Source organism: Lontra canadensis, unplaced genomic scaffold, assembly GCF_010015895.1.
Source record: "Lontra canadensis isolate GAN:19392208 unplaced genomic scaffold, GSC_riverotter_1.0 scaffold60, whole genome shotgun sequence".
NCBI classification, from domain to species: domain Eukaryota; kingdom Metazoa; phylum Chordata; class Mammalia; order Carnivora; family Mustelidae; genus Lontra; species Lontra canadensis.
Window position 1 is genome coordinate 12652502 of NW_022631054.1, and position 22587 is coordinate 12675088.

Genomic DNA, 22587 nt, shown 5'->3' on the forward strand with positions numbered 1-22587 from the left:
ATGCAGTTAGGGTCTATTCAGAAGTCTGAGAAGTCTACAGCTGACAGGTCTCCACTGGGCTGCTGGATGAGGTAATTTACTGCAAAAACATTATTATCTCTCACTGGCCAGCAGGTTAAAGGGAGGCTCCCCACGTTAAATGGCAGATTTGTGAGGCAGACATTTTGACACTGGGCACACCAGGCAGGAAAGGGTAGGGATGGAAAGAATAAGCAGGAGACTGAGAGGGGGAAAGAGAAAGGAGGAACAGGGAACCAGGACTCAATCAGGGCACTGTTTCTAAGACCCTCTAGTAAGGGCCTTCTCCTGTTAAAGATAAATTACTTATAGAACATGTCATGCCCCTGATCCAGAGCGGAGCCTTAATACTCTTTGCCTGCAGTTAGAAATAATAAGATTTCTCTGAAGTCTCTGGGTCTAAATCCCCACCAGGGTGATTAAACCTTTACATCCTTCTAAAATAGAGGCACTCGGGTGCTGGTGGGGCATTCAGTGTAAGAGACTTTTACACCAACCTTCAATAAACACAGGCTCTGACTTGTTGGATTTTTTTTTTTTTTCTAAGAGATTTTGAAATGGAAGCTGGCTCTTTGCCCATTGAGGGGAAAGGCCCACTTTCTTCTCAGAGGACCCCGGCTGAACACGGTCAGAAAAATGGCAAGTCTGCCCGGGAAGATTGATTAGGGCCGATGCATGTCTCTACATTGTTCTCAGGAGCAAGTACACACGGCTATTAGGAGAGAGCACACAGAATGGTGGTACTTTCCACTATAATCCAGAAAGCCTGGTTAGACAGCCAAGTGTCTGACGGCTCGGTTTAAGTGCATTCTTCCTCCCATTTTTGGATCTGATGACAGCAGATTTTTCAATTATACGTTAGAGAACGGATAAACACGTGGATAAAAGGAATCCACAGAGGATCTCAAAATATTACTTGGCCAACAGCTTCAAGCACAAGATCTATCTGGGGATGGCAACACACTATGAATTCAAAGAATCCAACTTAAATATCGGCACCCGATATCTGCCCTCACCAAGCTAAGTTAAAGGGAAAAAGCTGCCCAACACAGTGAGAAATTCTACAGAAATGAAACTCAGGGGGCTCTTCAGGAGCCCAGGGAGGGGTACTGGCCACTGGGACAGCAGGCTGAGGAGGAGGGCCCACTGTCCCTCTTGCCCTGCCCTGTGTGCAGTCCAGGGCCAATCCATTTTCTTATCAGTGCTGAGGGGCAAGTGCAGAGTGGACCGATTTTGGATTCCCTTCTCCTTCTCCTTCCTCTGCCTGCTCTCAGACGGAGGGCCTGAAGACAAGCAAAACAGCCAAAAGGCAGGCAATGCAGAGGAGCAGCAAGAGAGCTGGCAGCATTATAATTCACAGGGGATGCCCAGACATACTTACGACTCGAGCTAGAAAACCCTGTTAGTGGCAATTTATAGTCGGTTTTTACCACAGCAGGGCTGAGGGAGCCTCTTGTGGAAGAATCATACCTCTGAGCACCGCCGCATACGTAATATTAGATTTTATGGCTTCACACACAAAAAGATAGAGTACCTGGTCTATTCTGCATGGATTTCAATGGAAGAGGGTACGCCAGAAGGGACAAATGGTTAAGACTTTCCTTGGAAACAGAACTTGTTGAAGGAGAGTTGTTTTTGAAACTAGGAAGAAAAAAATGTAGGAAGGCAGTGAAGTGAAAAAAGAAAAAACAAAAAACAACCATGCTTAACTTCCCTGTTGACATGGGGGGAGGGGAGAGGGAGAGGTGTCATAATCTTACCAACAGGTTGATAGGTTCCCCACCTGGAACCTGTCTATAATCTCTATTCTACTGCAGACAGTCCACTGGCAGGGTCTGGGGGACCTTAATTTATTAAGCATGTAAACATTGGATGGAAGTTTCCTTGGGGCGTAAGTCTCCATAATCACGCTGGTCCTTGGCTCACCTCTTTCCCTTGGCCAGAGACGTCCTCTCAGCCACTACAACCCAGCTCAAAAGTCTCTGCTCCCCACACCCTCAAAGTCTCCACCCACCTGAATGAGTTCAGTTCGTACAAACACTCTGGAAATCAGGTACCAGGCAAACAGATGGCTTTACTGCATAGAACTAACAGTGCTCCTCCTCTGCTCCCAAATACCCTGCCAGAAGTTCTACTTGGAGCACTGATGGGATCTGGCCTTGAGCTCTCTCCCTGCAGTGTTCGTAAAAGCCAGACTGTTGTCTGTTCATCTCTGCATCTCCTGTAAGCCATGGCACAGTGTCAGATCCACATCAGCCATCAGAAAATGGGCCCCGAAATGAAATGTTAGGAAATGATGCGCATACTTAGCGTTAGGTGTTGTGCCTGACACCCAGGCCCTTTCGGTAACAAGTGCACACACTGAAAGAAATGCAGGTCCACCTCTGCCCTACAGACTGTGCAGAGTGGGGCTAGTCCATTCTATGAGCTCTCTGACAAACTCTTCCTCAGAAAGAGCCCTGTGGCCTGGAAGGTTCTTCCTAGCCAGAAGTGTGGTCTCTGCTGCAGGATTGGGCAATGTGTTTGTTATTTCAGAGGCGGGAACGAGCACTTCTTTTAAGTTTTCAGACAGACCCCAGCTGGTGTGGAAACTCCCAGTACTTCTACGGCCTCCAGCCCTTACCTTCCCCTTGGTCAGGGCTCGGTGGTCTACCATCCGTGTACTGGTGGAGGTGGAGCTGGAGAGGAAGCACAGTGTTGGCAGGGAAAGGACATGAGCTTGGCATCAGGAGACCAAAGAGAAAGTCCCAGCTCAGATATTACTAGACATAGGCTATGCCTATGCCAAGTTACTCTGCCTCTTAGAGTCACAGCCTCCTCATCTACAGAACAGGTTTTAAACTAGTATCTGCCCTTTCCAGCAACCCTGTGAGGACCCAATGATATACTTGATATAAATGTGCAGGAAAAACATATGTGTATGGGGCGCCTGGGTGGGTCCGTCGGTTAAGTGTCCAATTCTTGATTTCAGCTCAGGTCATGACCTCAGGGTCTTAAGATCAAGCTCTGCATTGGGCTTCACACTCAGCAGGGAGTTTGCTGGGGATTCTCTCTCTCTCCCTCTCCCTGTGCCCCTCCCGCCCTACTTGTTGGCTCTCCCTCTCTAAAATAATGAATGCATCTTAAAAATTATGAGTATGCATAGGTATATAGACATACTAGACAGAAATACACAAAAATGTTAATACTACAACAATTTGAAAGAGAGCCTAGTATATACCAGGCACCGTGCTACATATTTTATGTACATGACAGTAATTCTAATTCTTACAATAATCCAACAAGGTAAATATTTTGCTATATTTAAGGTAAAGAAACTGAGGCTCAGAGGTTAAAAAATCTACCAAACACCAAACATCTAGTTAGTGGTTTAACTGGGCTTCAATCTCAGTGCTGCCTTTTGTGTCCAGGACATTTCTAATCTATAGTAGTTTCCTCTGTGTGATGGGGTGATTTTTATTTTCTGCTTTACATTTTTCAGCATTTTCCAAATTTTATACAATGAAATGTGTTACTTTTTAATGTTATTATTATTTTAGCCAAGTTTTATTTTCAATAAAATACACGATACTCTTTCTCCAACACACACTGGAATTCAGAATCTGATTATATACAGAGTATTTAAAATCATATCTAGATTTCTCCACACTGAAATTCGACAATAAGTGAGGAAAAAACGTTTCAGGAATATTGGCACCTGGAAAACAACACACTCTTTTAATTTTTATTTTTTTAAATGCTATTGTTTTTAAAGGAAAAACTTTGTAAAAAACAAAATGATGTAATGAGCCTGCAAGACACCGGTTTAAATCCTGGCTCCCACCACAGAGTGCACTCGGGCAGCTTGCTTAGCTTCCCTAAGTATCAGTTTCTTCATATACCGAGAGAGGTCAGAGTGAGGCCTGGGCTGCTTGCACCACGAGGCTATGGTGAGGGTCAAAGAAGACATGGTGTGAAAGTGCTGATGACTTACTCATTCAACAAATACTGTATTTATTGGGCACCTATGGATTGTCCAGTGCTAGATGGTAAGACTACAAGAGAAGACATAGTCTCTCTGCCCTTAGAAATTTAAATCCACTGACATATAAAACAGTTTCAGTAGAGTGGGACAAGGGCCATGTGACAGGCAAGTACCAGGTGCTGTGAAGCAGAAGACAGGCATCAAATTCAGTTTAGTAACCAGAGGAAGGGACAGCTAAGCTGCCATCTGAAGGATGAGAGGGAACTGGCCAGGGTGGGGTCTGGGGAGGACAGAGAAAGAGCATGTGCTAAGGCTGAAGAGAGCAGGCATGGCTGGTCAGTGTGAATTGGGGAGAATTCCCAGAGCTGTTGAGGTGGGGGCCGAGGAGTCTCACCTGGTGGGCCCGCAAGAGCAACAGCTATTTCCAACAGGTAAGTACCCTTCATCCACTGTTCTCCCCACAGGTGACCCCCAGGCCCACCTCTGAAAGAACTGTCACTTCTCCAGAGTCTTAGGAGCCACACTGCCCCCAAAAGCAGCAGATATGTTCTCCATGCTTTGGTGGAGCCTACAGAGAACCGAGCAGCTCCAGCATCTGGAATGTGATACCCAAGATGATTGCTTTCCCTCTAAGAACATGACTTTGCTGGCTAACTCAGCTCAGCAAATGTAGTTCATGCTCCTCTTCTGAGTACTCGAGAGTTCTTTTCAAAGTCTACGGTTCCCTCCTCTTCCCAACGTGTAAGATTTATTTCCCTCAGTCACAAAGGCTTTCCAGAGAAGGAACAGTGGTGACAACAAGCTGAGGAGTACAACTATCTGTGTGGTGTTGCCTCCTCAGTCGCCAGCTGGTGGAAGCCCTCAAATGATGGAGAACTGACAAAAGGAAAGAGGGCGTACTCTCTTAAGGAAGAGCCAAGACTGAGAAATGGGAGGTCAAGGAGGCAGCAATGAGGAGGGGCCTGGGAAGACAGAGCCCGGACACTGACTTCTCTGAAGGAGTAGTACTAACAGGCGCAGTGCTACCAGCTACAGTACGCACACCTACACCGTGCTCACCAGATGCCAGGCAAAAGGTCCTAAGCATTTCACAAACACATTTTACATAACTCCTTTCATCTTCACAACTCTAGGGGATAAGAATAATTATTATCTACATCTTACAGATGAGGAAATTGAGGTACAGAGAGATTAAGAAATTAATTTGCCCCGGAGTCACACAGCTAGTAAGTGGCAGAGCTAGGATTTAAATTGAGACAGACTGGCTTAAAATTCAAGCCTTTAACTATTATGTTACTAGTAGTATATTTAATATTATTTCATATATCTAATATTATTAATATTCTATTGAGCTATTCATGCTGGAAGGCAGGAGGGGTAGCCCAGTCAGAGTTAGCCAGGAACCAACAAGAATGCTTTTATTTAGAACCCTTAGCACAGAGCTTCCCTACTGAGGCACTGTGAATGAGATATTGATCCTCTCACCGGGCTGAAGAACATCATTTTCTGTGTGGGCACTTTCTGCGTGTGCTCTAGCTGACACAAATACAAAGGCATTATCACCACATTACCATTATTATATTAATCTGAAATCTGATTAAACAGAAGTTTCTTTGTCTTACTTGGAGATAACTGTATTTTGCGTTTTGGCATATTACGGAGGATGAGCTACAAACTAGTCCAACCACATGATTTCGTGGCAGTTCTGGTATCAAGCACAAGGCTACATTCTTCTTCTATCTGACGTATTAGTTGGTTGATGTCATTTCTGATGGTATCATTACTACATAGGGGCCAAGGTCAAGGAAAAAGTACACTCAAACAGAAGCTACTCATATTTAAAGCACGATGGGTGAAAGGAACCACCTGTGCAATCAGTTCACTCAAAGGCCAGTCTGTGAGTGATTCCGAGGGACTAGGCTATTTCACAGGTTTTTCCCAAGAGCCCTGTGTGTAGTGAGGCTGGTCAGCATTAGGCAGACTGCAGCATCTCACTCAAATTCGGGGAGAGTGGGCAGTCTGAGGCCCACTAGGGTGCCGGCAGGGCGGTGAGTCACAACAGGCCTCAAACAAGGCTGGGACACCAAGATTTCCAGAGAGAAAAGGTCTGGAGTCAGGCCCATCTTCTTCCTCCATTCTGATTCTGGGATCACAGCAGCCTTCAAAGCTGTCACCTGCATCTCCTGGCGGAAGGAATGATCAGAGGAAGGATGGAGCGGGTAAAGGAAGTGTGTGCTTTACAAAGAGTAAGCGAGAGGAAAGGACTGTATTTGTGTGAGCAAGAGGACAGAATAAAAAGCTGAAAAAGGCAGGCTGAAGCCAGATCACCCAAGCTTATTAATGTGACCACAAGGCCCTCTAACGTCTGATCCCCATCTGCTCCGCAGCCTCACCAGGCCTCAGTCATTCTTCCAAACAAAAATGAAGGTTGGCTAGTTCAGCTCGTCATTCAAACAATCCCGCAAATGCTTTTCGCTGAGACAACCACCGTACTTTGGCATGCACACAAGTGCTCTATAAGCCTTTTCACTTTGTCATACAGAATATTAAAAAGATGTGTACTCGAGGGTTGACATTCATTAAAATTAGCAATTTTACTGCTTCATCAGCATATTCTTTTTTAATTTTTTTTATTTTTAAAATTTATTTATTTTTTAAAGATTTTATTTATTTATTTGACAGAGAGAGACACAGTGAGAGAGGGAACAGAAGTAGGGGGAGTGGGAGAGAGAGAAGCAGGCTTCCGGCTGAGCAGGGAGCCCGATGTGGGGCTCGATCCCAGGACCCTGGGATCATGACCTGAGCTGAAAGCAGACCCTTAAGGACTAAGCCACCCAGGCGCCCCAGGACATTCTTTAAAAACAAAAACAAGACAAAAACAAAACCCTGAGATGTAGCAAAGAGGAATACCATGACTGCAAGGACAGTTTGTTCTGGCCACTGCCTTGATTCATGCTAAAGTTCCAGCAGTTCTACACACTGTTGCTCTACAACAACAAGTAACATTTTAATGCTGTTACAAAAATAGTTTGACTTAGTAGATACCCTGAAAAGGTTTCCAGGACCCCCAAGGTCCACATAGCCCACTTGTGAATCACTGCTCTAAGCAGTGGAGCGGGACTGGGCCGTGAAACTGGCTGCGATGTGCAGAAGCAACTGGAGGCTGGCTGGGGACTGGGAGAGCAAGGAGAGGCTACTGCGGCCGGCAGGAAGGCAAGGAAGGCCTGTAACTAAGGCAGGGATGGGAAGGAAGAGAAAGAGGTGATGGGATGAAATCTTAGAGGTGGAACTGGTGGAACTGGCATTAGTTTCGCCGAGGGACTGGAGATGGTGGAAGAGTCAGAGATGCCCATCCTCTTTGAAGGAAGGGATGGGGCCTCTTATCTCTCTGTCCCCTCTGCCCAGCAGAGAGCCAGCACAGAGGGGGACCTCAATATATTTTTATGAACTAAAGTCAGGTAACCAGAAGAGCAGTGGTACCATTAAGGAAGGGGAGAATTCAGGAAGGGGAGCTGGTTGGTAATGGGAAGCGGGGAAGATGGTGTGTCGCTGGGAAGCCTCAGGTGAAGAAGGGTGACACACAGTAGCCAAGGAGTATAAAAGCTCACAGATCAGACTCAAACCATCCTCACCCAACCGTCATTTGACCCCATCTCCAACTAAGGCATTATTTCTAACCTGCCAGGCATGATAGAGCCACAGGCATTTAAGAACACTTCAAAAGAGCATTGTATATGTCACAAATACGGCAAATTAAAAAGAAAAACAAAAACCTGGAAAGATACATCTCAAGCCATTATTAACAATGGTTACTTTGGGAGAACGAAACTTGGGGGGGGTATAGAATTATACTTTTCATACCTCTGTTGCATTTGATTTTGTTATTTATGGCACAATTGTTTTACTTTCAATAATTACAAGTAAATAAATATGTTTTACTGACTGCACAATCTCCCTTTGACCTTCTTTGCCATTGTATTCTGGTAGAAATGTGCTTGTCCTTACTATGTAACTGTCTTAGGCACGCCAGACAGCTCAGCTAATCCCAGCTGAACTGAACACCGAAATCTCCTATCCACCCTTTCCTCTGAAGTATCAGATAACTTCAACCCAAAGCAACCTAAAAGCTTAAGCAAAATGTGCATCCAATCTTACCTTGCCCAACTTCTGAGAAGTAAATCCTCTGTAAACTGAAATGAAATAATGAAATAATGCTCCTGTTGGAGGGCTGCTGTCTTCCAGCTACAGGAAATGCTTCAACAGTCTCTGGAGGTAACAGGCATTCTTCACTTCCTCACCGGCTTTTGCTTCCTCTGGCTTCATGAAAATCTTAAAAAAGCAGAAATAGAAAAGATATAAAAATCTGACTTCTTTAAAATGAGCAGTGAAAATAAAGCACACCCTACATGTCCCCCAGCCTATGCATCACACCAGTAAGTAGATATATACAAGACCATCACAGATTTCCCATCTTTAAAATCTGGCTCTTGAGCATTTAAAAATGCTGACACTAAGCATTTGAAGATGTAATGAGGGTCTGAGTAGAAGTTTTCAGATTCTCTTTCCGCTGTGGGAGTCCAGATGTGGACCTGGAGGACAGATCTGGACAGCTCTGTTCACTGAGGAGTGTCCTGTGGAAGGTAAAATCTGACACTTCTCTGTCATCCATGTTTTTATTCTATATTTTTTTAAGATTTTATTTATTTGACAGAGAGAGAGATCACAAGTAGAGAAAGAGAGAGAGGAGGAGGCAGGCTCCCTGCCTAGCAGAGAGCCTGATGTGGGACTTGATCCCAGAACCCTGAGATCAGGACCTGAGCTGAAGGCAGAGGCCTAACCCACTGAGCCACCCAGGCAGCCCCTTTATTCTATTTTATTAAAAGATTTTATTTGAGAGAGTGCATGCACATGCGCATGTGCATAAGCAGGGGGAGGGGCAAAAGGAGAGAGGGAGAAACAGCCTCCACACTGAGGAGGGAGCTCGATGTGGGGCTCGATCCCAGGACCCTAGGATCATGACCTGAGCCAAAGGCAGATGCTTAACTGACTGAGCCACCCAGGTGCCCCTGTCACCCATGATTTTAGAGATGAATGAACTCTGGCTCAATCTCTTAGTGGCCAGGTCCAGGTGTCATAGGCAGGAGGCAACCCAGCCAGAAAGATAAAGTAGATGCTGAGAGCAGCAGGTAGTATAACTATGAAAAAGGTTTTAAGCCCAATGCATAATTATTGCTAGTTTTCCATGTGATAATTTGATCTTCTATATGTCCACAGCGATTTTCAATCTTGCGACTCTGGCTATCATATGTCAAAGCTGATTTGCCAATTTCTCTACAAAATGAGTATCTATTTCCCCTTTTCCCCAGTGGAAAAGCTCTGAGCATGCAGTTTAAATCTGAGTTCTGGGGCATCTGGGTGACTCAATCAGTTAAGTGTCTAACTACAGATCAGGTCAGGTCATGATTTCAGGGTCCTGGGATGGAGCCCTGTGTCGTATGTGCGGGCTCCATGCTCAGTGGAGAATCTGCTTGTCTCTCTCCCCTCTGCCTCTCCTCCCTCTCGTGCTCTGTCTCTCTCTCAAATGAATGAATAAAATCTTGAAAAAAAAATCTGAATTATGGGCCCTTGTGCTAACATTTCTAAAATGGTCTTCTAACTGGAAGCCGGATATGTTTCACCAGGATCTCAAATCATGTGTCCCAAACTTGACTTATCCCAACCCCCATCTTTCCTCCTTTCCCTTCTTCTCTATCAGATTCTGCCACCCTGCCAGCTGCCCAGCCACAGATCATCTGAATCATTTCCACTATCTCTTTCTCCTCTAATCTTGTCATCCCAAATGCTCACATGCTCAGGCTTTCCCTCAGCCTGGTATGCTGCTTCTTGAAAAGAACACTTATATTCATCCTTCCGGGCTCCTCAGGAACTACTGAAGGTGATCCCACAAATTACAGCAGTCCCTAACCTTTTTCTATTTCACCCAGCATTTCATCACATCCACGGCACGCAATGATAATACACAGAGCTGGGTATTCACACACATACATGGCTCGCCCACTAGGCTGTAAGCTCCTCAAAGGCAGGGATGGATCTTTTTCATGTTTGTCTACTATCTAACACAGTATCTAGCTCAAGAAGGGCTCTAGGAAATATCTGACTACATTACTTCATCCAGAAAACATTTCTTTATTGTTCAATAGAGAATGTTAGCATACATAATTATTCTTCCTATCGTGCTTTTTGTTCCCCAACAAATCTCTGTGGCCCAATGAAACTATTTCTAGGCCCCAGAGAAGCTCAAGTTATACTCCCTCTCCTTAAGGCCACATTTCCAGGGACTACCTGGAACACCTTTGAACTATAACTCTGCTTTTAGTCTTGCCAGAGGTTCCATCTTATTGCCTATAGTAAGAGTTGGCCAATTTTTTTTCCACAAAGAGCCTGATAGTAAATATTTCAGGCTTTCTCTATGTTGCATGATCTCTATTGTGACTACTTAATTTTGCCTTTGTAGAACGAAAGCAGCCATAGACAATATGTAAATAAATGATTGTGGCTATGTTTCTATAAAGCCTAATTTGGATTTTCTTTCTTTCTTTGTCTTTCTTTTTAAATATTTTATTTATTTGCTTTAGAGACAGAGAGACAAAGAGAGAGAGCGAGCGTGAGTGGGGTGAGGAACAGAGGGAGAGGGACAAGCAGACTCTGCACTGAGTACAGAGCCCAACCACAGGGCTTGATCCCACAACCCTGAGATCATGACCTGAGCCAAAATCAAGAGTCGGATGCTTAACAGACTGAGCTACACAGGTGCCGCTTTATTCAATCTATTTATTTATTTGAGAGAAAAAAGAGAGTAAACACAGGAGCAGGGGGTGGGGGAGTGGCAGACAGAGAGGGAGAGGATCTCAAGCAGACTCCCTGGTGAGCATGCAGCTCAATGAGGGGCTCGGTCTCAGGACCCTGAGATCATGACCTGAGCTGACACCAAGACTTGGACACTTAACCAAATGAGCCACCCAGGCACTGCTAGCATTTGGGTTTTAGATAATCTTCCCATCACAGATATTAATCTTCTCTTGAATTTTTCCCCCACCCATTTAGAAATGTAATAAGTATTCTTAGCTTGCAGTCCATACAAAACAGATGATGAGCCAGATACAGCCTATAGGCCATGTTTGTCAACCCAGCTTATTTCCCCTCTTCGCCAACTCCATTCCTTCCCTTCCCACAATGCACACAGGCACACAAACACACCTCCATTTGCTCCCACCTCTAGCAAGCCTTCGGTAAAAACAACCTTCAGAATTTATTTATGGATTTTGTGTTATTCTGCTGTTTAGAACTACTCAGGAGCTGCGGAGGTAAAAGTGCATGGGCTTTTGAGCCATGAGGGCCTAGAATCAGATTCCAGGCTTCCCATTCACTAATAAGTTGTCTTGGACATAATACTTAACTGTCATCATCTCTAAAATGGAGGCAAGAACACCGACGCTGTAAGGTTGTTGTGAGAATTAAGTGAGCTAATGTATTTCAAGTTCAGGGCACAATGGCTGGCACAGAGTAGGCACTCAAAAAACAGCAATTATGACTCTAGCTTGAGATATGGCTTCCCCAGATCAGCTGAGGCCCTAGAACACGCTCTATAAACCACAACTGGGCAGCCAGAAGGAATAAACTGACAGCAAAGTACAAAGGCACAGAGAGAGAATATGAAGATTTTCAGATTCATGACCCAGGATTCTAAAGTGCCTGGTTGGCCCTGATTCCTTCTGGCACCATTTCAAATTCCTGGGTCTCTTTTCCTCCTCAGAAAGAACTTCTGACTCTCACACTGCCTGCATCTTCTCAGCATTCCTTACCAAATACCCCAATAAGCCCTGGAGCCCTCCCTTCCCTCCTGGAGGTCTTCCTGGGATAGGGCTGGGAAAGGATGAATGAGGCCAGACCACAACTACACACAGCGGAGTGCCACTGGGTCTAAGACGGGTGGGGCACCCAATTCCCTCATTTCTTCTAAACTTCCTACGTGTATATGGAATGAAATTTTCCCAGAGTTCAAGAACTAGTTTCTCTATAGAAGTCTTAGAGAAAAAAGGCCTATTAAAAAACAAGGAATCCATCATATTATTTTTAAGTAATATGAAAACATCCATGAAGGGCAGATAAGACTCAGGCTTGTGGTATCTGTCCTTGGTTCACAAGTCAAAGTTGAGCCTGTCACTTCCCTGCTCTAACACTTCTAATGGTGGTCCACTCCACTGGAATAACCAGGCCTCTGTGCTGTCATTCAGGGGCTCACAACCTTGCCCCAGATTACCCCTCCTGCATTAGGTCCTGCCATTCCTCTACAGAAATCCTGACCTACAGTCCAGGCAGAATGGATGATCTGTTTCTACCTAATTGCCTTCAACAATTCCCAGCTCTCCACACTTGTGCATAGTCCAATCACAGCATCTGTCACATGTGATTGCACATCTCCCCTTAGCCTGTGATCTGGGGACAGGGTGAAGACTATGTCTGATTTCTCTCTGGGTACTTACACCTAGCACAGGGCCTGGCATGGGGCAAATACTCAATAAATGTTAATGCATGAATGAAAACACCTGAAGTTATTCTTCCCTTATATTGTTTTAGCTGGACTCTTACGAGCAGACTAAGCAGTCTGGGTCACTGCCGGGAAGTAGGAAAACTGAAAAGAAAGAAAAGAAGCATGACCAATGTGATCCAAGCCACGGAAAATAGGTTTTAAGAGTGAGGTAAAAGAAACTAAGGCTGCTTAGTCTGGAGAAGAGAAGAGGAGGCCTAACTCGATTCTGGCTTTAAGTACACAAAAGGTTCTCATGAGAAAATCTTGATCTCATCCTGCCTTTATAATCAGAAGGAAATTTTCCATATTCAAGGAAAATGGAACAAGAAGAAATGGCTTAAGTTAAGGTCAGAGGGTTTTAAGCTGGAGAGAAAGAAGAACCAAATTAGGTATCACTTTTCCAGAGATACTGTTATCGTACTTTTTGGCAAGTGAATTGAAGCTTACTTAGCACTTTTGTTGAAGGCTGTGCAAAAGGGAGTAAGTATGCTGCTCTGTTCCTGTTTACTGTGGAGAGAGGTGGGTGAAAACACAAGTCAGGTAAGATTTTCTAATGAGCCACTGACTTTTAACTGACCCTTCTCCTGTAGGCACTTTCTGTCATGTTACACTTTGCAGTTCTGCAATAGAACAATGTATTATTTCAAAGTTTCCTGATGAAGCAATGGAAGAAGGCAAGAGAAGGCAGCGATGTCAGAGTAAGACAGTAGGGAAAACCACCCAATAAATACACCTTCGATAGAAACAATAGCTAATGGGACATTAATAATAATTGTTAATATGATTACTATTAAAACTAACATTCATTGAGCACCTACTATGTGGTGGGCACTGTGCTAAGTATTTGACGTTATCTCAATCCTCATAACAATGCTATGCAGTAGGTAATACCTGTATCCCCATTTTACAGATGAAGAAACTGAAAACCAGGAAGGTTAAATAACTTGCCCCAGCCACACAGCTAGCAAGTGATAGAGCCAGGACTCAAACCTAGCCAGTCCAATTCTGGATCTTTATGTAATCTAGTTACATAAAGGCTGGAATTTAAAGCCTAATCTCTCAGAATCCAGGTGCATATTCCTGGCCACTTCCTTACACCACCCCAAGCCAGGAAGAGCAAAGCACCACATGACAATAGCAAGAGAAGAGATCTCAGAAGTGAACCCATATAGACCCAATATTACAGACAAAGAAGCTGAGATCAAGAACTCACAGATGATAATGAGCAGAACAAGGACTTGAATGAAGCAGCCTAATAAGTCTTGAGTGGGGACCTCTTTCTTCCATTATAGATTCTTGCTGAATCTGAGGGTGAGAAAATGAAGGAATGGTATCTGCCAAGTGGGTTCCCTCCCCAGACATTTCTGTGATGAGCTGCTAATCTCACAATAGAACCTATGCCTGAAACACAAGGATGCCAGCAGCCTCTGTAAACTGATTCTGAGATTCTAATAGCAAAGGATGCCAATGCACTTGGTTGACTGTGCTACAGCAGCTGCCAGAAATACTTACACATTAAAACAATCAAGCAGACCTGGACCAAGCAGCTTCCATGTTAGGCTGGTGGTTCACAGTTTAAGCCTGAACTGGACTATTCCAACAGCCTCCTCGCTGATGTCCTCCTTCTGGGACCTTCTTTGCTCCAGACTAGCCTCCATTATGAAGCCAGAGTAAACAGAGCCCTAGTGATGGTATTAGGAGGCTTGCAGCATAATGGAAAGAACACAGGTCTTTGAAATCCAACACTTCTAAGTTTGGACCAAGTTCTGCCACTTACTCGCTACCTGACCTTGGGTAAATCACTTTAATCTTGCTGAGGTCTATGGGGCGCCTGGGTGGCTCAGTGGGTTAAAGCCTCTGCCTTCAGCTCAGGTCATGATCTCAGGGTCCTGGGATCGAGCCCCGCATCGGGCTCTCTGCTCGGTGGCGAGCCTGCTTCCTCCTCTCTCCCTCTCTGCCTGCCTCTCTGCCTACTGATCTCTGTCTGTCAAATACATAAATAAAATCTTAAAAAAAAAAAAATCTTGCTGAGGTCTGGCTTCTTCATCTTTAAATCAGGGATAAATATCCCATATTGTAGGACTGTGAAGATCAAATAAATCATAATGTGTAAAGCATTTAACATATTGCAAGCCACAGTGCAGAGTAGACCCTCAATAAATGTTAATGTTTTCTTCCCAACTCCCCTCTACATTTTGGCCACAATCTACCATTTCAGCTTATTTCCTCTCCTTACCAAGTCCATTCCTCTCCTACACACACACATACACACACACCCCATTTCAGCTTATTTCCTCTCCTTACCAAGTCCATTCCTCTCACACACACACACACACACACACACACACACACACACACAAACACCTGCTCCTTTCCACTTCTAGACTACTGCTCAAATTGCAGCTTCGCATAGGAATGAACTTCTTCCAAAGCCCCGCATAAACTTCCACCTTCAGGAATCCTTTTCTAGACTCCCTTTGGTCATGTTGGGATTGATTTCTCCTTTTCCCAAACTCCCACTTTGTTTACATTCCTTACTACATTTACCACAGTCAGTCTGATTCCAGTTATTTATGTGATTCTCTATCTTTCCAACTACACTGGAGGGAGAAGGCTCTAAGAAGACAATTACTTATTGGAGCGCTGGAAATGTGTTGTTTTCCTCTGTGTATACTTCTCAATACCAGGGTTTTGTACTTAACAAGAGCTCAGTATGTGTTTATTGAATTCAGGCTCACCACCCTTGACTGGGAATCTTTACAGAAAGATCCTGGACTACGTTTATTCTAAAACTGTATTTACTATCTGACTTGATAAACATGATAAACGAATACTCACAGGCTTCCTTCATTTTTTTTTGTCAGTTCTTTCAAAGCACTCTGGATTCCTCTCAAGACATCTCCCCAGGTTACAGGGGGAACATCGCCAGGAGGATAGCTCTCATTCACAGAGGTAGCACAATCTGGGAGCAAGCTCTTTGGAGAACTGTTCCATCCACTGGTGAGGAGATGGCTGCCATTTCCACCATATTAAAAATCAGAATTGTGGAATCAGAAAGTAAATCTGAATGATTTCTATCAGCCTCAGTTTCCAAGTCTATAAACAGAGTTTTAAGGTGTTACACATAAAGCACGGAAATAGTATCTGCCATATAATAAGTGCTCAATCAGTGTTAGATATGATATTTAGAAGGTGGTGGATTGGGGCGCCTGGGTGGCTCAGTGGGTTAAGCCTCTGCCTTCAGCTCAGGTCATGATCTCAGTGTCCTGGGATTGAGCCCCGCATCGGGCTCTCTGCTCAGCAGGGAGTCTGCTTCCCCCTCTCTCTCTGCCTGCCTCTCTGCCTCCTTGTGATCTCTGTCTGTCAAATAAATAAATAAAATCTTTAAATAAATAAATAAATAAATAAATAAATAAATAAATAAAAGGTAGTGAACCGAAAAAAAGAGTCAGGACTTTCACTTGTAGTACTATCTCACTTTTATTCTAGTACTATCTCCATCACTGACTGATTCCTTGTGCAGTCTTAATCAAGTCCCTCCTCTCTTGGGACCTCTCCCCATCTGTAAAATCAGAGGTAGAACCAGATGGTTCCCAAGCTCCTTCTACTATCAACAATGTGTATTTTCCTATGATCATCAAAGAGCCTTCTGTTCCACAGAAGCTGTGGAAAGGAAAGGCAAGGAAAAACACGAATTTGTAGTTGCAGGTTCCCAAATGAGAAGGACCAGCCCTAAGGCCAAGGCCAAAGGCAGAACAATAGATTAATAAACCACCTGTGAGTTTTCCCCTGCATGAACTGTATCACACTCAGTTCAGGTCTTTGAACAGAGCACCGCCTTCCTTCTAACAAAACTCACAGCAAAGCCAAGAGAACAATAATAGCAATGAAAAATCTTGCCTTGTACAGAATTCCTGCACTTTGTTGCCTTTGATGCCGGAAATCAGGGCATCATCAATCTAAACTAGGGCTCTCCTTAGGCACAAAGAGAAGGAAAAACACAAAGGCCCACTCTGAACCTGAAAGCTCATAAAACAGAGACCAAAGTGAGTAAATAAAAAATGTTAATGACTCATTCAACCACAAACACTGCAAAGGCCTACTATGTGCCAGGAAGAGGAGGGATGAAATAGACATGGTCCCTTACTACCAGTGTACTCAGAATACACATGGGGAGACAAAGCCCAAGGTAGATAGTAATCAGAGCTATATTTGAAGTTCAGGCCCTGCTACCGAAGATGGGAAGGAGGGCAACTAATCCAGCAAGATCAGAGAAGCTTCCCTGAGAAGGTCACATGAGACACTGACCTTGAAAGACTAGAAGGAAGAGGGAATGTAAGGAAGAGAGTGCAAGCCAAGGAACATGTAGGGAGTGTTTGAGGAACAAAAACTAGCTATTTTGACTGAGGCACAGGGTGTAGGTTTGGGAGAACAAAGGGAAGCAAGGCAGGATTGATGTTTGGGAACAGATTATGGGGGAACTCCTCTATGTGGCTGAGGAGTCCAGACTCTATACAGTAGGCAAGAAAGCCTGCCAAGGTTTCTGAGCAGAGACAAAACATGATGAAGACCATTGTTTGAGGAAGATCACATGGGCACCCATGAAAATGATGCAAAAGGGGCCAGATTACTATGGGACCACATAGCATGAGACCACCTATACTTCTAAGCTTGGGCTGGAATCCACAGGTCCTATTCACAGAGCTTCTCTCTGCCAAGGTTCAGCTTCATGCAGTCTAAGTTAGAGAGGTGCTCTCTTGCCAGGCCTTCAAACCACTAAAGTCGGCTAGATACTAGAGTAACAGGTTTCCCAAAGTCAAGAACCCAATTAACTCTGGGATCACAAAAGGGAAGAGCTGAGATGGGAGAAACTGGGGAAGGGGACACCAAAGTCTCCAGCTGGTTCAGCTCCATATGAAAACCCAATCCCTTGGTCTCCTCTTTACATCACTTCCAGCCTCGTCCTTTTTAGAAAGGCTAAAGCAAAAGGTAGTAAGACTGAAAGCACCAGGCCGAGGGCTGAGGATCCAGTGCAACAATATACATCCATGGCCCAGTGCAGGGCTTGGCACATGAGCCATGTTCAACAAGCACTAGTTCCCTTCCCATCCTGCAAGGTCAGTTCCACCTATAAAGCCCAAGGAGGCTTCAGGACTTAGGTCACCTCAACTCTTCCCCAGGGACCTCTCTAAAGTACTCCTAACCAAAATGACCTAGTTCGAAGAAATCACAGCTGCCATGTCTTCAGCACCCATTCTGTGATGGGTGCCATACTAGGTGACACATGTAATCCTAGTTAACCTTTACAATGACCTTATTGTGTCCCTTTTATACAAGACAAACCAAAACTCTGAGAGGGGAAATGACTCAAGGACACACAATTAGGAAGTGGCAGAGGTGAGATCTGAACCCAAGACTACCTACCCCAAAGTCAAGCACTTCCAACATTTCATTCGTGTCAACTGAGCTGGGCTCTCATCTGCCACTGACCATCTGACAGGTAGCCTGGAAACTCCCTAAAAAGAGAATACACCAGGCATCATCTCTCCTCACTGTACAGCGAACCCACACATGTCAAGAGCTTTGGGATGAAAACAGTTAACTTTAACATAAGGCAGTGTACACAGATGTAAACTCCTCACGTGAAATCTATTCGTGATCTTGGACTCTTGAGCCTTGAGCCCAGCCATACGGTGTGTTAGGGACTGATTTCAAACTGGCCACCGACGGAGCTCCGACGTCGGACACCTGTCACGACCTAATCCTCACCCCAGGCACCAGCTGAGCCCCGTCCGGGGACACACGCCGCATCCTGAGCTCGCCACTGACAGAACCTCGCCAGGTCACAGACGGGGTTCCTGAGGAGAGCTCTAAAGAAGCGTCCCCTTCCATGGTCCCTCCGCCGCACGCTCGGATCGTGACCTCGGGCCACTCTGAAGGCCCTAACTGCCCTGTCCCGGGCACACCGACTCGTTCACAGACCCCCGCCCCATTTCGCTCGGAGGGATACCTCGCTGTGTCGCCTTTACCTCAGCCGCGGGACCGGTCGCGCGCACCCACTGGCAGTTCGCTCCGAGAACGCGGAAGAGGCGGTACTAGACCCGAGGGGCGGGCCCGACCAGAGAGGGGAGGAGCTGCGCATGCGCCCTAATGGCTACGCCCCGCCAAAGGGTGGGGGCGAGCTAAGTAAACTGGGAAGAAGTGCTAGAGAGGGGCGGGAAGATTGCTGGGGCGGGGGGTGGGACTTAGCTCCTCTTGAAGTTATTTTTTTTTTTCTAGTGAAGGTCGGGAGGTCGGGGAAGCGCCGGGATGGGGGCAGCCAAGCAGCGGCAGGTGTAATTACCATTTACCGAGAGCTTCCGAGAGCTTCCGTGTGCCAGGATGGAAGTTTTAAAGTGCCTTTTGCATATGGGAAAATAATGCCAGTCTTTTCTAAAACGAGGGCTAATTCTGTAAAATTTCCTCAGATGTTTGTGTAGCTGTCATTTCACCGTAAGAGTTTTCTTGGGCAAAGCGTTACCCCCAGTAGTTCAAAATCGAACACTTAAAAGTTCATTTCTTGGAGAAAAACAACTGCTTTTAAATTAGTATTTCAACCAGCCCCCCTCTGCTCCCCCAGGCTGCAAGTGTAATGAGGGAATGAGAGTGCTGACTTGGGTTTAATTCAGGTCCTGACTCTTGAGAGTGTTTCCTCCTTGGTGAAATGGAAGTAAAATATCCCTTCCCTGTCTGTCTCAGAATTGTTATGTGGGTTTGGTGAGCACTGCTGATAGAGCCCATTAGACTTCCATTCCACCATCCTGATAAAGCTTTGTTCCTTTCCTCTTCTGGGCTCAGTAGTCTCATCTGTGTGATGGAAGGGGGTCTGGAACCTGAGAGAACATTCAGGAATTTGCTACATTTCTCAGTCTGGGTGAAGGTTGGAGAGGGGGCCTTCTCCCAAGCTTCTGTACTGAGTCACTTAGAGAATCCCTCAGTCCAATCCAAAGGCCCCTGTATATCCTGACCTCTCCCACCCATCACCTTCTAGGCCCACTCAAGCTTCATGTCTTTCGGTGGCCATGCTGGCCTATTCTTCTCCGTTTCCTGAATATTGAAATAGCCAGCTGGTCCTGAGTCTCTCAGGCCTATATTTCAGTCCAGGTTCTTCAAACTGCTCTGTCTCTAAGTACATAGTTCAGTTAATACTAGATGCGGGCTCTGGAGGATTCAGAGAAGGAAGGGCTCCAGGAGGGCTCCCCCAAATCAGGTGGACCTCCACTGATTCAGTGGCTCCCTTCACCATGCACTACATACAGCTTCTGGGGGTGGGACAGTGGGAATGGCAGCAGGAAACCTCAAAGCAGCTACAGTGTTCATCAGTGCCAAGGATGGCGGGGTATCCTTTACTCAAAGGTAGATGCTCTACCCCAAAATGGGAAGAGTGCCTTGCTTCCACCTCATTCCCTGCTCTAAATACTTTTATGGATCTTGAACAAACAGGAAAACAAAGCCTTCTGCTGTGGCTGCCCAACCAAACTGGCCCTCTGTCCCCAACACACTGCCTCTCACAGGACCCTCTCCTGCTAAGTTGTGCCCTGTGGGGTAGGGGAAATGCCTGCTTTCCTCTGGCTTACTGAAGCCCAACTCTCTATTCGTGTATCCTCCTTTTTCTCCACCTCTGTCTAGTCTTCTCGGAGCATCTTGCTCTGAATTTCTCAAAGCAATTTTGTGATGTCTTCCTGATGTAGTCAGACATTCCCACCTTAAGTGCAGGACTTGGTCACACGGTTCTGAGATAAATTTACCTTCCCTGCCACAGTATATTCCAAAACAACTATGAGTGCAGAGCCTGAACTTTGAGCCTGAACTGTCCAGCCATTCAGGAGGTAATGGTGACCTGGCACAGGAGGTGTGCAAGCAGGGCCGCCTTTTAGGATGGTAGGCTGGGCCTCCTCTGGTAAGCCAGAATAAAGAAGGGCAGAGTGGAGGGCTTTCCAGATTCTAAAGCAGTGAAAGCACAGATACTGGGCACCAGGAAGGGAACCAGGCAGCTAGCCAAAGACAGACCTGATTTGGTAAGCTATGACACGTCAAGCATTTAGAGCTGTGCCCGATACATAATGAGTGTTAGCTATTACTCTTATGACTGTGAATGATCCACAGACTGTGAGTAATGAAGGAGCTCAGAGGTCAGTCAGTCCCTCACTTCCACACCTGGTCATGAAACAGACTGGGACTGGACTCTACTTCCCAGGAGAGCCACTGCACAAAGCCAGGCTATTTCCCTCATAGGGAGAGGAAAGGGCTCTAGGTGGCCCATTGCTGACTCTTGTCTGGGCAGCTGGTGGGTGAGGGACAGTGGAATCACAGCAAGACCTGTGCTAAGGGGCTCAGATGTCTCCTGAGGAATAAGCTCAGAAGTCAGCCCATGTCTTAACACCGTCACTTTAAGCTCTAACCAGCACCCAACAAATAGCCTTTTCTTGAGAAAGGCTTCCCTTGCTGTGATTAGGACTAGGACTATATTTCTGCTCTGTCCCTTGACCCATTTGCTCCAATAAACCACACAGACTAAGGACTCAGGGTGAGAACAGCCATGCCAGGGAACCTGAGCTGAAACAAGGAAAGACTCCCAAGAGACTGAATTCCACGAAGCAAGGGCAAGCCCTCCCTACTCCTAAACGAGGCCAGAAATTCTGGGTCCAGAATTCCCAGAGTCCTGGGAAAACCTTTGTATCTCCACCCTGGAGAGCTAGGCCAGACATGACCACACCAGCCAGCCCTCCCCATGGCCTGGGATCTCAGGACAAAAAACCCTCCCTTCTCAGAGTTGGGGAGTTGGGGGAAATTGGAAGGGGAGGTGAACCATGAGAGACTATGGACTCTGAAAAACAATCTGAGGGTTTTGAATGGGCGGGGGGTGGGAAGTTGGGGGAACCAGGTGGTGGGTATTAGAGAGGGCACGGATTGCATGGAGCACTGGGTGTGGTGCAAAAACAAGGAATACTGTTATGCTGAAAATAAAAAAAAAAAAATTTTAAAAACAAAAACCCTCCCTTCTCCATTCTGGCCCAGTTCCCTTCTCAGCCTGCCCAGGAGCCATGTGGCATCCAGACCACACAGCTTCCCACCAGGGCCACTTTAGTTTGCCTCTTTTATTTTACCAAAAATAACAATAATAAGCTCTTCCCTCTGTTTCACAAAAATAGATTTCCCGTCTCCCCACCCCCTCTGCAGTCAGCACTGGCCACAGCCTGGAACCCATCTTCCAATCCACAGTCCTCCCCAAGGGAATCTCTGATCCCTGGACCCCACCCTACCCCAGAGCCTCTGGTGAAGTTGCTGGGTCGGTGTTTGCCTCTGGAACTTCTCCAGAGGCAGCAGTGTGGGGTCAGCTGGCCGGCCTAGGAGCCCCATCTGCTTCCTCAGAGATCAGGCAGCTGCTGGGCCATGGAGAGGGGTTAATTTTGGAGGCTTGGCTCAGCATACAGCCCCAGCAGACCCAAGGGGCAGTGGGGCACTCTGACATCACTGGAAATCCTTGCTCAAAGCAGGAACAGTTGTGCTCTAGAGAGGGGCTGTCAAACTCTCTTTCCACATGCAGTTCATTTCCCTATGTAGCAATCTGCAAGCCCTGGGGTGGGAGTCAGGTCCCGGGGTTTCTACTCCAGCTCCACAAAAGCCTCGCAGGGAGGTCTTGGATAGTTTCTCTCTCCCTTCCTCCTGGTTTCAGCTTCCTCCTATGTAAAGAGATGATTCTGTGAGATTGGATGATTCCCAGACCCTTTCTGGCTCTCCATGCTGGCCTCCCAGTGTACTAGAGTCTGGTGGGTCTGGGCACAGGGCTAGGCACGGCGGTATGGAGTAATGGAGTATCAAATGAACATCCCATGTTCTCTGTGGAAAGCTGTCCAACCAGCTGGAATGTCTCAGGGATGGCTCAGGCAGGAGGCAGGTCCTTGCAGGATAGGGGGCTTTCCAAGCCTGGAGGAGTCCATTCGCTAGCAATACATCTTCCCTGTCCAAGGATGGG

The 22587-nt window shown here is 46.0% G+C and overlaps 1 protein-coding gene across 6 annotated transcripts in view; it reads right to left on the reverse strand.

The window, feature by feature from the left end:
* Positions 1–18088, reverse strand: part of MKNK1 (MAPK interacting serine/threonine kinase 1) — a 42346-nt gene extending 24258 nt beyond the window's left edge. For 3 of the 6 annotated variants that reach the window (XM_032877683.1, XM_032877680.1, XM_032877685.1), the window contains exons 1-4: positions 17997–18088; positions 8138–8311; positions 2642–2696; positions 1553–1659 (exon numbers count right to left, since the gene is read on the reverse strand). In XM_032877683.1, the coding sequence (XP_032733574.1) occupies positions 1553–1568 (16 nt within the window). In that variant the 5' untranslated portion in view covers positions 1569–1659; positions 2642–2696; positions 8138–8311; positions 17997–18088. The remainder of the gene's footprint in view (positions 1–1552; positions 1660–2641; positions 2697–8137; positions 8312–17996) is intronic. The other 3 variants (XM_032877684.1, XM_032877681.1, XM_032877682.1) reach the window with 2 other exon arrangements.
* Between the last annotated feature and the right edge of the window lie 4499 nt (positions 18089–22587).